Below are 13,971 nucleotides of genomic sequence, written 5' to 3'. Positions count from 1 at the left end.
AGCAATGTGAGAGCAGTGATGGAGATGCTGCAAGGAATGGGGAAGCAAGAGGTCTTGGAGGGTGCTGAGCACTTGTGACAGAGCCAACACTGAGACCTCAAAGGGGAGAGCAAGGAATGTTTCTTCAGAGGAGAGTGGGAGCAAGGCAGCACTTCAGAATTAGCAATGGGGTAAGAGCTAGAGCTTCCTCAGGAGGCTGGGGGATGTTTGGTAAAGACTGTATACACACTAAAATAAATCTTAAAAAAAAAAAAAAACAGCACAACAGCATCGTCCATATCTGCTGGAATAACGATGTTCTGCTCCATCAAATAGGCTGGAACAGGACATCATGCAGCTCCATTCAGGGTCTGTGCTAACAGACCAGTATTAATCTTCATTTAAACTAAGCTTAAGCTAGGCCAAGAGAGGAAATCCTTGAGAACTCCCATAAGTAGGTACTTAGAACTGTCTTCCTTCTGGTCCTTTTGACTCTCAGTAACTTGATCTCTAGCCCAGTGCACTCCAGTTCTTTTCTTGGACAGTTTGTTTGTTTGTTTGTTTGTTCAGCAGATAGTGAGCAGTAGCTGAGAGTTGTTGCCAATGTGTCCAGCTGTGGCTGGAAAATGAATGAACAAGCTTTAAGTCATCTTGTCTTATGCCTTCTGGATCCCTCTAGGCAGACTCACAACTTCAGTCTGTCCCTGTGTCCTAGGATGGTAGGAAGAGAACAGAGCAGCTCTCCTTTACTGAGTGTTGCTGGACAACATTTCAACAGTGAAATGTTGTCAGTGATTTTGGCTGATACATACCTCAGGAACTTCACAGTCAAGAAATTTAGCACTCTTTCTAGTCAGGCAGCTATTGAAATATTCCTTTGTCAAAAAGCTCAGCTTCATGCAGGACAGCTTATGAATTTCCAGTCTTTCCCCTCTAATATTTGTTCCTGCACGTGTAAGGTGTCCATTTGTATTGGACAATAGCAAAATGCCAAAAACACAAGTATTGTTTCTGTGCTTGCATAAGAGGCATTGCTCAATGGGCACTGTGCTGCTCAGCTGTCTCTGCCCCTTCAGAAGAGGAAGGAAGTGGTGTCTCCCTCTGACACCTTGACTCATTTCCTGAAGGCTGCATCAGCAATCAGGCTGTGCTGATGACTTTTGGTTCCTCATGGTACATCATGGTATGCTGAACAGTTTTCTCAAAACCCACTGAAACATAGTCCTGGACTGACCCTTTTTTAGACTCACTGATAAATTCCTGATAGGTGCCACAATGATGCCACTTTGGGGCAGAACCAAGGGATTTCACAGAATCACAGAATATTAGCAATTGGAAGGGACCTTGAAAGATCATCTAGTCCAATTCCCCTGCTGGAGCAGGAACACTTAGATCATGTCACACAGGAACACATCCAGGAAGGTTTTGAATGTCTCCAGAGAAGGAGACCCCACAACCCCTTGGGCAGCCTGTTCCAGTGCTCCATCACCCTCAGCATAAAAAAGTTTTGTCTCATTTTTTTTATGCTGGAGGTGCTTGGGCAGGGTGTTGCCTTCAGACATGGATATTGCAAAAACTGTGTTGGGTTGTTCAATGTTGCTTCAGAAGTTAGATCCAATTTTTTCTGTTCTCTCACTTCTCTGATAGAGCTTGGTTTTGTAAAAGGCTGTTTTTTTCTCTGTCTTTGTCTTTGCCAAGCTGTAAGTCAGTGCAAACTGGAGTATAGGGAGCTAGCTTGTATGTGAAAGAGGGCATACACTGACAGATGATCATGCAGATGTGATGTTTTGTGCATGCACCTATAGATACGTGCACAACAATGCATGTTAAATGATGACAGATAGTAAACTTGATAGAGATAGATACTGATTGCAAGTTTTACAGCATGCCACCTTGTCCTGCCTACGCTAACAGGTCACAGGTAATGCAGTTTTGAGAACATACACTGGAAGCAGCAAGAACTTGCAAGAAACTGCCAGTCTTCTATGCCGTAGTTTGCCAGAGATTGCTGAGGGAGGCCCAGGAATAGACAGGACAAGCCAAGAAGGGTCTAAGAGAGGGTCTGAACACAGGGCAGCAGCAAGAGCTGTGTTAGAAGCTAAGTGAGGTTGGAGGAAAGCAAGAGGGCTCTTCAGAGGTCAGAATGCCTCGCTGTTATTCCAGCTGCAGAAGCTCTGAGATCAGTGGAAATGAGCCCAATAGCAGTTCTGCTTGGTAGCAAAGATCTATCCATTCCAGCTTACACATTCCTGGTGTAAACCCTCATGGTGCCTCTGTTTTATTTAGTTGCCTTCAGTTCTTTGCCAAATTTTTAAGAAGTAATAAGAACCAAAGTTAATTCATCCCAGTGTTCCGTAAAAGATCTGGGTAAAATGCACCTCCTCTGCAGCAAGTCTGCTTTGACCTGCTGCAACATGTCTGTATGGTGGTGTTTTGGTCCAGGCATGAAGGGGAGAGGAGATGGAAAACTGCTTCTTGTTTATAATGGGCAACACACATAGTGGAAGATCAAAAGTCCCCTAGTCTCACCCTTTCACCCTAACAGGGATTGTTGCTGTGTTGTTAGTTTGCATGCTGTACAATAACGCCTTTTCAGCTTCATCCCATAAGGACTGTGCCTCATCTACTTGCCTCTTTTTCACAAGCCTGTTGATATAAAGCATTAATCATTCAAATATTAATAAAGATAAAATCTTGGCTGTTGCTAACTATCTGATTTCCTTTCTTTTTCTTTTTTCCTTTTTTTTTTTGTTTTTTTCCCCTGTGCATATTTTCTTTAGCTTGAAATGGCGATTGAAAACCTACAAAAAAATGAAGGGATTACATCACACAAAAGCAGTTTGCTCAACAGCCATGTAAGTTGCAAACAGAATTTACAACCTCTTTCCTGCTTTGGTAGGAGCATTATTTCTAGCCGTTTGGTGTATTCAATAACAAGAGTCACTCAAAAAAACCTACGATTCAGCTGTGCTGCCCGAAGCAGCCCATTCCCAAAAAAACAAGAATTTGCAAAAACTGCCATGATGTTAATGTTTATGAGATGCTCTGGATTGTGTTAACTGCCTCTACCCTATGTTTATTTGTTTCTTCTGCCTTGCAATGGAAATTGCTGGCAATTAGATCAACACATCTGAGGAAGTTCTTTCCTTTCAGTGGAATTTAAAGATGGCTGGAAAATAACTTGCAATTCTACAGCAATAACTTGGAGTGAATCATGACAAATATCCCCTAAATACTGTATACCAAACAGTGAATGCCTTTATTGCCTCTTTCTGTGCCTCAGGAAGACCATTACTGTTACAATGCTATTTGCTAGACCTTTCTAAACCCATTTGCTAGACCTCTCTTTTCTTACTATGCCAACAATTTCCCTGCTTTGTGTGAAGTTGCCACTATTCTACTGGGCCTAATCAGGGACTTCTGCATTGTGGTTTATGGCTCCCACGCAGTAATGCTTAACGGTGAGCACATGCTTGTGTCAGATTTAAAGGGTCTAATTCAAATCCTATTGAAGTCATTGGATTTGCCTTTTCTTCATTGTGTTTTGGATTAGGCTGAAGCATGTTCTGCTCCGATAACTCACAATGCACAAAGTGGTACTTCCTTATTCTAACAAATTTCCTTATGCTATATATCCTTATGATAACAATTATGTTATCGTTCTTGGGTATGTTTGTCCTAGAGAAATAACCCTAGAGAAATAACCTGAGAAAATTAAAGGAACATTGAACCTAATGGTCTGATTATCTTAAGCTGATGCCAAACTTCAGGCCTGGGCTCCTGGATGAGTTTGATCCTTATTTCCAAGTTCTGGAAATCAAAGGTTTCTCATTGTAGCTGGGGAAATATAAAACTGCAGCACCAGGCTTTTAGTTCCTGTTCTGAGCGTACATGCGCATACTTCCCTTCCTAGGCTGTGGCTGTGCTCATGCACCTGTGCTGTGCCCCTGAGTGCCACACAGATTTGGCTACAGGTAGCATCGTTTTGCAGATTTTTCTTGTTCATCACATTGCAGAGAAGGGCAGAGCAGAACAGGACGGGGCAGGTAGCGGTATGGTATTGAGGGAGGTTTAAAAAAAAGGAAAAGGACAAAGGAAAGAAAATGAAGACAGAAAACAGATTTTGTCTGACCACAGGCTAGGCAGGCTGGAGTTGGGGCCAGATCCAGCCTCCTATCAGATCTACACCACCTTTGTCCTGCAGGGTAGAAGTAAAGAACATAAGGTCTCTCTGCCCAGGTCACTGCTTAGAGTTTGGTGTAAGGCCTAAGTGCCCTTACAAATTCTAAAGCAAAGAAGCTACTTCACAGGTGTGTGGCTATGGAGCAGAATTTTCCATGAAGTGTTCTGCCCTTCATTTTAAACTTCACATTTTGTTAATCTGTGAATTCTTAGCATAATAGTTTATTTTGTTGCCATCAGCAGATGTTTCATGTCAGGAATCTTAGTTTAAAAAAATTAAAAAGGGAAAGTAAAGGTATTTCAGTCAAAAGTGATTTTTTTTACATAACACTGTTATACAAAGTCCATGGTAAAAGGAGCTACTCTTAATAATTTAGCCTCAAAAACTCTGAGAGGTTATTTAAATGCACTTAAATATCAGATTTAGAAGCCAAAGCCATTGTTAATACCCTAGTGACACACGATGTTTTTAATGAAATTATGTCAATCTATTACTGTTACTGAAAAAGCTCTACTTACAAGTGTACTCCAGAGGCGCTGGGTCAGAGGATTGGTTCTTCACCAATTATGAGCTTGCAGATGATGCAAAGAAATTGAAGGAAGGTGACTGCAGTTTTCACAGGAGTGCCTAAACTAGGCACATAGAGAAGTGAGTGGATGCACTGGAGTACCTGCTTGGGGCCCTGGGTATCCTTAGCATTCACAGGAGGAGGAGGAAAATGATTTTTTTCCACACTGCTTGTGAAAATAATAAATGAATGAACACATCTTTGGGCTCTTAGGCAGGAAGGGGCAAGTACTACCAATGCAGTTTCTCCCCTGACTTTAGTGAGGCAAGGATATTATCCCCAAATGGCGTCTAGGTGGAAACACCTGAAAGGAGACTGGACAGCAGAGGAGGAAGAGCCTGCAGAGGGAATGATTGTCCCTCGGCAGGGGGAGGAAGGAGGTGAGCATGGCAGCTCCAGCTCACCTGCCAGGGTGGCTTGGGCTCGGCGCTCAGCGACCTGTTCAAAAGGCAGTGACCGGTGGTGGTGGGTCTAGAAAAGAGACGTTTCAGACAAATGATTGGTTTTGAGGAACTTCAGTTGCAGAAGGGAGAGAGGGAGCAAAAAGGAGGTGTGGGTCAGGGTCCAGACCAAGCCAGATGGCAGGGGGACTTCCCAGCCCCAGATGAAGCCCCCCGCACATGCACCACAAGCGTGTGTCTTCATTGCTATGTTGGGTTTCACAGAAGTATCTGTAACAAAACCTCTCAAAACCTGGGCCTTCTTCCTTTCTCCAGCAGCCCTCTGTATCCCTTCTTCCACCCTTCAAGAGCCCTCCTCGGATCAAGGTTTTTTTTTAAAGATTTGTTTTTTTAAATCAAAACAGACACTCAGTAGAAATAAAGACTAAGTAAAAATAAAATGGAAATGTTCCCCTGCAGTGCTTATAACACAAACAAAGCAGCATACAGCTGCATAGTGATTTTATTGGAACCTGATCGTAATATAAACAGAAACTTTCAAGTATCTTGTCATTGTCACAACCAAGCAAAATTCAAAAAGTAAACAGAACAAGGAATACAAATGGGAAGAATATTTAATGTTCTCATTTTAAGTGCCCAGTATGTTATTATTAATGCAGGAAGAGCAAAAATCATGTTTTGAAAATTATTTATAGTCTGACAGATTTCTTTTTTAATTCCTTTTGTGCATTTCAAAATAAAATTCCAATTCAATAGCAAGAGTTGGTATTGTCAAGCTCTGTAATGTTTAAAGGAATTTTAAAAGACACTTGCAGAAAAAAAGAATGCTGGAAGATGAAGGGAATATTCTAGGATTAGAGTAAAAATGTCCAGGATCAAATTTAAATGAGAGGGCTTAATCTATATCTGAATTTCCCATAGTAACATGCAATATATTTTTAAGGCTTGGAATTAGAACAGGTTTAGAAGAGTAGAAATAACTGTTTCACATTCATTATCTTCCATAGGAAAGTAAAACAAATGGTTAAAAACAATGAACCTTCTTAATCATTAATTTTTTAAACACAGGAGATGGGCCAAAACAAGCATGGATGTAGACTAATTAAAAACAGAGCTCCTGCTGGTCTTTTATGTAATGAACACTGGGGTTTGCTTTTGTTAGAGGCAGCTTAATGGATGGGTCCATTGGAGCCCCAGGGTGGAGCTCCGGAGTGACCTTTCAGGGGCACTCAGCAATGCCTCTTCCTGCAGACAGGAGCATGAAGGGACACCATACGAGCAAACGCCACCTCTTAGAGATATGGCCTTTGGATTTCAGAAAGCTATCCGGCTGTGAATTGCAGCCCCTAGGGGATGTGTGACTGGAGGAAGGTGGGAAGGGGATGTGCAGCTCGGTGAGAAGCAGGACGGGGGCAGCAACCAAGAGGTTTTTCTTCCTCCAGCTCTGGGGGCTCCAGGGCCCGCCACAAATGATGGACATGGTCATTGCAACTGCAGCACACTGTGCATCAAAGCCAAACCATGAACAAAATAGTTTTAACTGTATGTCTTTGAATTCAGCTCCTTTGACATAGCAGAAGTTTAAATTTGAGTATGTGAATGACAAATACACAGAACGTCTGTCCGTGGGTGCTGATAGCTTAGAGCTCAAAAGGATTTGTATGAGAGCAAAGTTGGATGTGAACTACAGAAACTGAAAATAACTCATCTGAGTGAGGTGTCAGAGATGCCATTGCATGTTACGGGTTGTATTTTCACAGATTTATTGATATAAAACTCAAGGTATATAGTGGTGAATTGGGACCCTAAAGTTTCACCAAGGGAAAATTAATAGAACAAAGCCAGATATTGCAGTATGAGTGGGAAGGATTTAAGCACAGGCCAACTTTTACATCCATGTATATGGTTAAATGCCACTGATTTCTAGACCAATTTCTGAGTTTATGCTTAACTACAATATATGCTTGAATTATTTGTTGAAAGGAGATGATGCAGACAATATTTTGACATCCATAATCTGACTTTATCTTGCCACTAATCTGGTGTGAATACAGCTGCATCCGTTGGAGCTACACCTCCTGTACATGCACGCATGTGTAGAGGTCTGCATGTAGAGAGGTCTTAAAAATGTTAATCCCAAACATCCTTGACAGTGAAAGGACTCCTACCAAAGCTATTGATTTTAATCCATTTGTAAATCTAGTTCCTTCAAAAATTCACTTAATATTAACACTTGTGTTATTGATACTGAAAGTGTTGTTTAGCCAATTAAAGGAGATTGGGTTTTTGTCTTTTTGTATTTTAATTCCTGTGCTGCCATTTTGTGCCTGACCTGCTCACTCAGATTGTCTGGATATAAATAATTTATATCTAATTGCAAACTTTAATCAACAGAAATGTCAGAGGAAGTTCAGACCATAATTCTGTTAAAAATAATAAGTAGGATCCCCTCAGATTGTCAAATTTCGTTTGTTAACCATTTATTGGTAGAGGAACAGCTGCAAATATGCCAATCTTCAAATTAATAAAACCTTTGCAGCATATTTGTTTCTCCTAAAATTTATTCATCCTAGGTAGTATTTTAAAATCTTCATTCCTGGAAAACATGAGTTCTTACAGATTTATTTTTGCCCCACATGAGTTAATCCAAGTGCAAGATGGACACTGTGATGGAAGGCAGATTTTTGTGCTAGTGCAAAATCTGATAACATTTCGTTTGGGTTATTAGCTTTGGTCAGTGTCCTTTTACTCTTTTAAAAATGTAGCTGGCATAAATATCACTGATATGAATGAACTACAGTGTTAAGTTCTCTTGAACTCCTGATGTCAGATACGTGCTCCTGACATTAAGCATCCATGTTGTTTTATGTAGCCTGTTCTGGCCCTCTTTAGACTTTCTCATATTCTTTCTTTCTTTATGTCTTCCATGCCTAAAGCTCCAGTGGTTGTTGGACAACTATGAGACAGCGGAAGGCGTTAGCCTTCCCAGGAGCTCTCTGTACAACCACTACCTGCGGCACTGCCAGGAGCACAAACTGGACCCGGTGAATGCCGCTTCCTTCGGAAAACTCATCCGGTCGGTGTTCATGGGGCTGAGGACTCGCCGCCTGGGAACCAGGTTGGTATGGAGTGGTGAACAGGGAAGCAGCTTTCTTCCCCTTTCCTGCTGCTTGTGCCATTACTTCTGAAAGAGCTGGGAAGCTCCAGGGACCCCAGTCAAGTCCATTGTTATCTTGCAGTGTTTTAAACGCTGTCCTGCAGCCAGTGGATGAGCTGGAGATATTCTCAATGTGCTTCTGGTAGCAAGGTGCAAGCAGGCAAGGGATGCTGGCTGGGTTGTCAGAAGTGAGGAGTGGCAAGCTCCTGAACTCAGCTGCACCTTGCCTTCCCCTACCGTGTATGTGGCTGCCAGAGCACTGTACTGCTCCCTGTAGAAGGGGTTAATTAAAAGCATACATTTAATACAGCTGCTAATTTCAGGAGCTGTGGTTTGCTTTCAATAACAGAACCTGTGGCCTCACATTTTGCAGAAAAAAAATCATTGCACTGATCTTGCATAATCTGCAATTTCTCTCATATCCACTGAAAATCTACCAAGCGTAATTTCACAGGCACAGGTCTTTCTTCTGAGATGTATAGAAATTACCAAGCGTTGTGTTGTGGAAAAAAAAAAAAAAAAAAAAAAAGCTATTCTAAAGCACAGAAGTAATTTCTGTGTCCTGTGAAGGAAAGCTACTTTCTGAACGTGAATCAGCAGCATGAGAAGTTTGACAATAAAGTTAATTTCAGACATGTTCTGGGGCTCTGGTGACAACACATTGTCCAGTCACACATCTGAATTTGATCTAACCCCATTTCCAAAGGAGTCTAAGAATATTTTATTTGAACCCAGGCTGCTTCTCATTCCATTACTGTCTCACAAAGATGAAGTCCCTCTTGATCATGATTGCAACTGTCAGCTGCAGAGCCCAGTGTTCTGCTGCAGGGCAGCGGTTCCTCCCAGGAAAGTTCTCTGTCACAAGTGGGAAGAGAACCTGTGTCCAAAACCATGATGCAGACAAAGTGTGCAGTCATCCCAGCACAGATTTAGATAGCTTATTTCTGAAATTCACAAAGCAGCAGGCTGAATCTTGTGACAACTGTTGGTTTTAAACATCAAAGTTCCATATAGCGTTACAAAAAAAGGAAAACTTAAGAAAGTATACTTGCTGCAAAGGCATGTGTCCTTCAAGGGAACATCCAAAGTATATGCACAGCCCGTACAGCTGACTCTGCATTTTATCCCAGCTTCTAATTTTACAAAGTAGCTAATACACTAGAGAAACAGTGATTGCTCTGATTGTATAACTTTTTATAATAAAATTCAAGCCTGAATGACTAGGCTTTCAGGAGGAGAACAAAACCAGATGTGTCTGGAGCATTCCACAGCTTGAATGGGGAGGTAACAGTCATGGGAAGAGCAGGGGAAACTTTGAATTTCTGTAGATGGGTTCAAGTATAAGAGCTCTGAAGTAATTTCTTCAGAGGAGTAAAATTCTTTAGACCTATCAAGGAAGGAAAAATTAAAAGTCCCAACAGCTGCCCTAGAATCCTGCAACTTCTGTTTTGTGACCTAAAAGATTATTGAACTTGGAAACAAAAATAGTCAGAAAGTGGAGTTTCTGACCAGCAGCATTCTGGTATTTCAGAATTTATTTCACTGAAAGATAGAATAAAAGATTGGAATGAAAAACACTCTGTGGAAATTGCAGGGCGTTTTAGTTCAGCTTATGATAATGCTGCTTACTTTAGTATCATTCTATATTGTTATAAATTATCTAGTAGTGCCTATTTTGTTTTGTTTTTGTAAGGCAACTGATGGCCAGTTCTTAGAATTTTAAACTTATTTTTATATCTATCTCCTGTGGCATAAATATTAGGCGTTTATTATATTTTACTCTTTTTGTAAAATTTTGGACCATGGCATCCCAAAGTCCATCACTAAATGGTTTTGGTTAACCTTGAAAAGTTGTTGATAAACAACAACAACAAAAACACTTAAAATTCAAAATGTGGATGCTTGAAAAGGTACGATACACCTCCATAAATATGGAAACAGCTGTCCACCATTGTGGACTTGAAAAATTCTATTTTGTTGGGAAACTTTGATTTGACACATCTGTCTGATGTGATGGATGGAAAGAATTTCTCCCGAGGAATGCAGCTTTAAGGACCAGCAATGGAAAAAGAAGTGTAGCCACTTTCGCTTACAAAAAGCTTCCATTTTTTTACAAAACTGCAAAAACGAGCAACTCTCAAGACAAAAGCAGATCAAAGCTTCTTGCCATTGCTGCAAAAGTGCATGCAACAGAGAGATGGCTTTCCTATTATAGTTGACCATTCGGTCAGGCTTGTTTTTCATCCAACTCTAGATAAGATGGAAGTTTTGTTTTTATATGAAAGCAAGTTCTTAAACTCTAATCAAAGGGCAAAGTGTCCCTTGAGGTCTCTGTCATTCTGTTTAATAATACTTTGTATTGTAACACTTGTCAGTCCTTCTCTAGTTACCATTGGTTACTTGGAACAAACTTTGCCAGATTTTAAGTGTGGATGTCACTGAACTTTGCGACATGTTCTTCTAAATTTCATGGGGTGATGGCATTCATTAGTTCAGCCATTGAAGCAACGCTTGGCAGCAAACAAACGTGCACTGTAAGAAGTGTGTGTATTGTCAAAACAAGCCCAAGAGTAAATTGCAGGGCTGTGGTGTTGCTCCCATTGACCTGCTGGCACTGAGCAATTTCAACGCTGATACTTGCAGGGGAAACTCAAAATATCATTATTATGGGATCCGTCTGAAGCCAGAGTCTCCACTGAACCGCTTGCAGGAGGACACACAGTACATGGCCATGAGGCAGCAGCCCATCCACCAGAAGCAGAGGTAGGAGCTCCTGGCCCCTTGGGGCTGGGTGTGCTTGGTGTTAGAGGGAGCACATTGGGATGGGGAAAATCCGAGTGCTGCTGAAGTGCCAGAGCCCATAGCTGAGTTGTTAAAAAGGTACTGGCCAGTCTGAGTACTGGAAGGGTCAAAGGGAAATTCTGGCTTGCCAAACTGCATTTATCTGCCTGTTCTATTTGCCAGTGGCTTGAATTCAGCCTGCTGCTGCAGAGACTACTATGGTATGTACTGCTTTTCACTGCATCCCCGTGACTCAGTAGTTTAAGACTTCAGCTCTGGAGTTATTTGTTCCTCATCAGAGGAAAGGACATGTGGCTTGTGTTGGTTTATTTTATTTTATCTTATTTTATCTTATTTTATCTTATTTTATCTTATCTTATTTTATTTTATTTTATTTTATTTTATTTTATTTTATTTTATTTTATTTTATTTTATTTTATTTTATTTTATTTTATTTTATTTTATTTTATTTTATTTTATTATTTTTTGGTGTAGCAGTGCAAGTTAGACAGGTAGTCTTGTGTCTGAGCAACCTTGAATAAAAACACAACGTGCGAAGGAATTTGGAACCGTCTCCTGGAAGTGCTGACACTTCTGGTTCTTGCTGAAGTGAAGAAGGAGCAGAAGAATTCATTTCTTCAGTTCCTAAACAGAAAGCAAATCTAAAATCAGCTCCAGAGTGTGTACTCTGGCACCCACTCCAGCTCTGCTTCTCATTTTCTTTTTTTCTTTTTTTTTTTTTCTTTTTTTTTTTTTCTGTCACCTTGGGTAAACTTCTTAACCCTTTTAATCCTCTCCCAGGGAGAACTTTGCAAAAGGAGGTTCTCATTCTCAGTCTTGAGCTGGTAATATAAATGATCTGCCCTCAAAATGTTGGCCTTGACTGTAACCTCATGTATTACATGATAAGTGCATATAACTTCTTAAATATGCACTCTACAGCATCATGACTTTGTAGGTGTCCCTGTCTTTCACAGTATGACTGTGAAAGTAGCGTGTATGTGTTTGCTTGTGCCTGTGTAAATACAAAGGCATGCTCTAAATGTAGGTACAGACCAGTGCAGAAGATGGATGGCATGGCAGAAACTGGATCCAACAGCAACCTGCACACTACGCCGGAACAGTCGGTTGCTGCTCAAAGTCAGCATCATCAGCAGTTCATAGGTGAGGAGACTGCTTTGCTGGATTCAGTGTCTCATGTCTGGGGTTATAATCCTAAAAGGAAGGAAGGCCTTTCCCAGGACCCCCTGGCTGCCCTGTGTTTCTTCTTTTTCTAAAAAATCTACAGTAGTCTAATATGCTCTTATAATGTCATGTTTGCTGTGTTTGTTTGCTAACTCCTGTACCCACAGGAAGCCTTCTTCCTTGAGCCATCGGGTCTGTCAGTTCCTTCCAAAAATGTATTCAGAGCAATTTTAAATAAATTAGATGGAAGGAGTAGAGATATCTAAGCCATGAGTCCTGAAGAGCTTTGTTAAAGCAGGCAGGTAGGGAAAGCAGAACGATTCTGTTGATCTCCCCACCAGGAGAGCAGGCTGCAATGTTCATTTGACTACAGAAGATCCATACCAAGCCTCTGCTTGGAAAACAGGTTCTGCTTGTGGTTTTGCTGGTCATGGATCTACATGTTTCCATAATCTCCAGTAGAGATACAAAATCTCCAGTTCTAAGCGAATCTCCAGTAGAGATACAAAATCTCCAGTTCTAAGCGTTATCTGAAATAAAAGCACTCCTGATATATCAGCTGTCCAGTTGTATTGTCCATTGTACTCCCAAATTTCCAAAGAATCTTTTTCAGGCTTTGGAGAAAATATAATGGGAAGCACATTAGATTAGGACAATGTATTCTTGTTTCTTTTATTACAAAGAGAAAGAAACCATTCTCCTTTCCACGCTGAATATATGGACTGCAGTTGTTTACTTTTTGCCCATTGTAATGGTATGAACCAGTGAAGTACTAGAATATCAGTCTCATTTCACCAGTTTCATCAGCAGATGAAACATGAAAGACAGCCACCAGTGACAGCAGTATCTTGTACTTGACTGTAGTCCTGCGTAACTGAGTGCACTTCATTTTGGACATCTTTCCCATCTTTTTCCCCAGATGTAACCCATGTCTTTCCTGAGTTCCCAGCCCCTGATCTAGGCAACGTCCTCTTACAAGAAGGGGTCACCATGAATGATGTGAAGACTCTGCAGCTTCTTTACAGGCGCCACTGCGAGGTGATTACTTTGAATATTTTTAATTGATTTATTAAATTATATGGGACATTATTCATGTGCTCTTCTCACATCCTGCTGTCAGAAAAAGCTCAAACATCACAAGGAATGTGTGATTTGTTAGGTATTGCAACTCAGATATTGCACTTAATGTTGTTTCTTCATTCTGTGACCTGTTTTGTGTTACGTTGATTATTAAAACAATGCACTTCCAGTTGTTTTTCTTGTAAATTATTTAATCTAAATGGCAGCACATGAAATTTATGCTGACACTATGTGACAAGATGCTAACAGAACAGCTAATGAGATGTGTTCTTTGTTGTTAGGCAACTTTGGATGTTGTAATGAACCTTCAGTTTCATTACATTGAGAAACTGTGGCAATCCTTCTGGAGTCCTAAAACACCATCTAGTGATAGCTCTACTGCCCTGCCATCCAGGTACTTTGATTATTTCTGAATGATGCACTTTTTGTGATATTTTATCTTTTAAAAATGCATGAAGTGTTTTCAGCTTCACTAGACATTTTGAATGCGTTGTAGGATTTGAAAATATTTTCTTCCTTGCAGAATCATTATAAAGAGTGTCAGAAGTTTAACATTGTGGTGTCCATACAAAGTGAAGACCTCAGAGGAAAGCATCTGTTGTGTTGATGTACATCTATGACATTCCTTATGCCTCCT

General features: G+C 40.7%; 1 protein-coding gene across 12 annotated transcripts in view; it reads left to right on the top strand.

Moving 5' to 3' along the window:
• Positions 1-13,971, top strand: part of RFX2 (regulatory factor X2) — a 59,110-nt gene that overhangs the window by 37,195 nt on the left and 7,944 nt on the right. For 8 of the 12 annotated variants that reach the window (XR_014319098.1, XM_082779868.1, XM_082779865.1 and 5 more), the window contains 6 exons: positions 2,760-2,834; positions 8,068-8,249; positions 10,932-11,051; positions 12,118-12,233; positions 13,174-13,292; positions 13,616-13,728. Coding sequence is in view for 11 of the 12 variants with exons in the window: in XM_082779868.1 (XP_082635994.1) it covers positions 2,760-2,834; positions 8,068-8,249; positions 10,932-11,051; positions 12,118-12,233; positions 13,174-13,292; positions 13,616-13,728 (725 nt within the window). In the remaining variant the exon portion in view is untranslated. The remainder of the gene's footprint in view (positions 1-2,759; positions 2,835-8,067; positions 8,250-10,931; positions 11,052-12,117; positions 12,234-13,173; positions 13,293-13,615; positions 13,729-13,971) is intronic. The other 4 variants (XM_082779872.1, XM_082779864.1, XM_082779871.1 and 1 more) reach the window with 1 other exon arrangement.

Source organism: Aythya marila (assembly GCF_965140915.1).
Source record: "Aythya marila genome assembly, chromosome: 27".
Classification (NCBI taxonomy): domain Eukaryota; kingdom Metazoa; phylum Chordata; class Aves; order Anseriformes; family Anatidae; genus Aythya; species Aythya marila.
The sequence above is the reverse complement of the archived record's forward strand: the minus strand, read 5'-3'. Positions and strand labels throughout refer to the sequence as shown.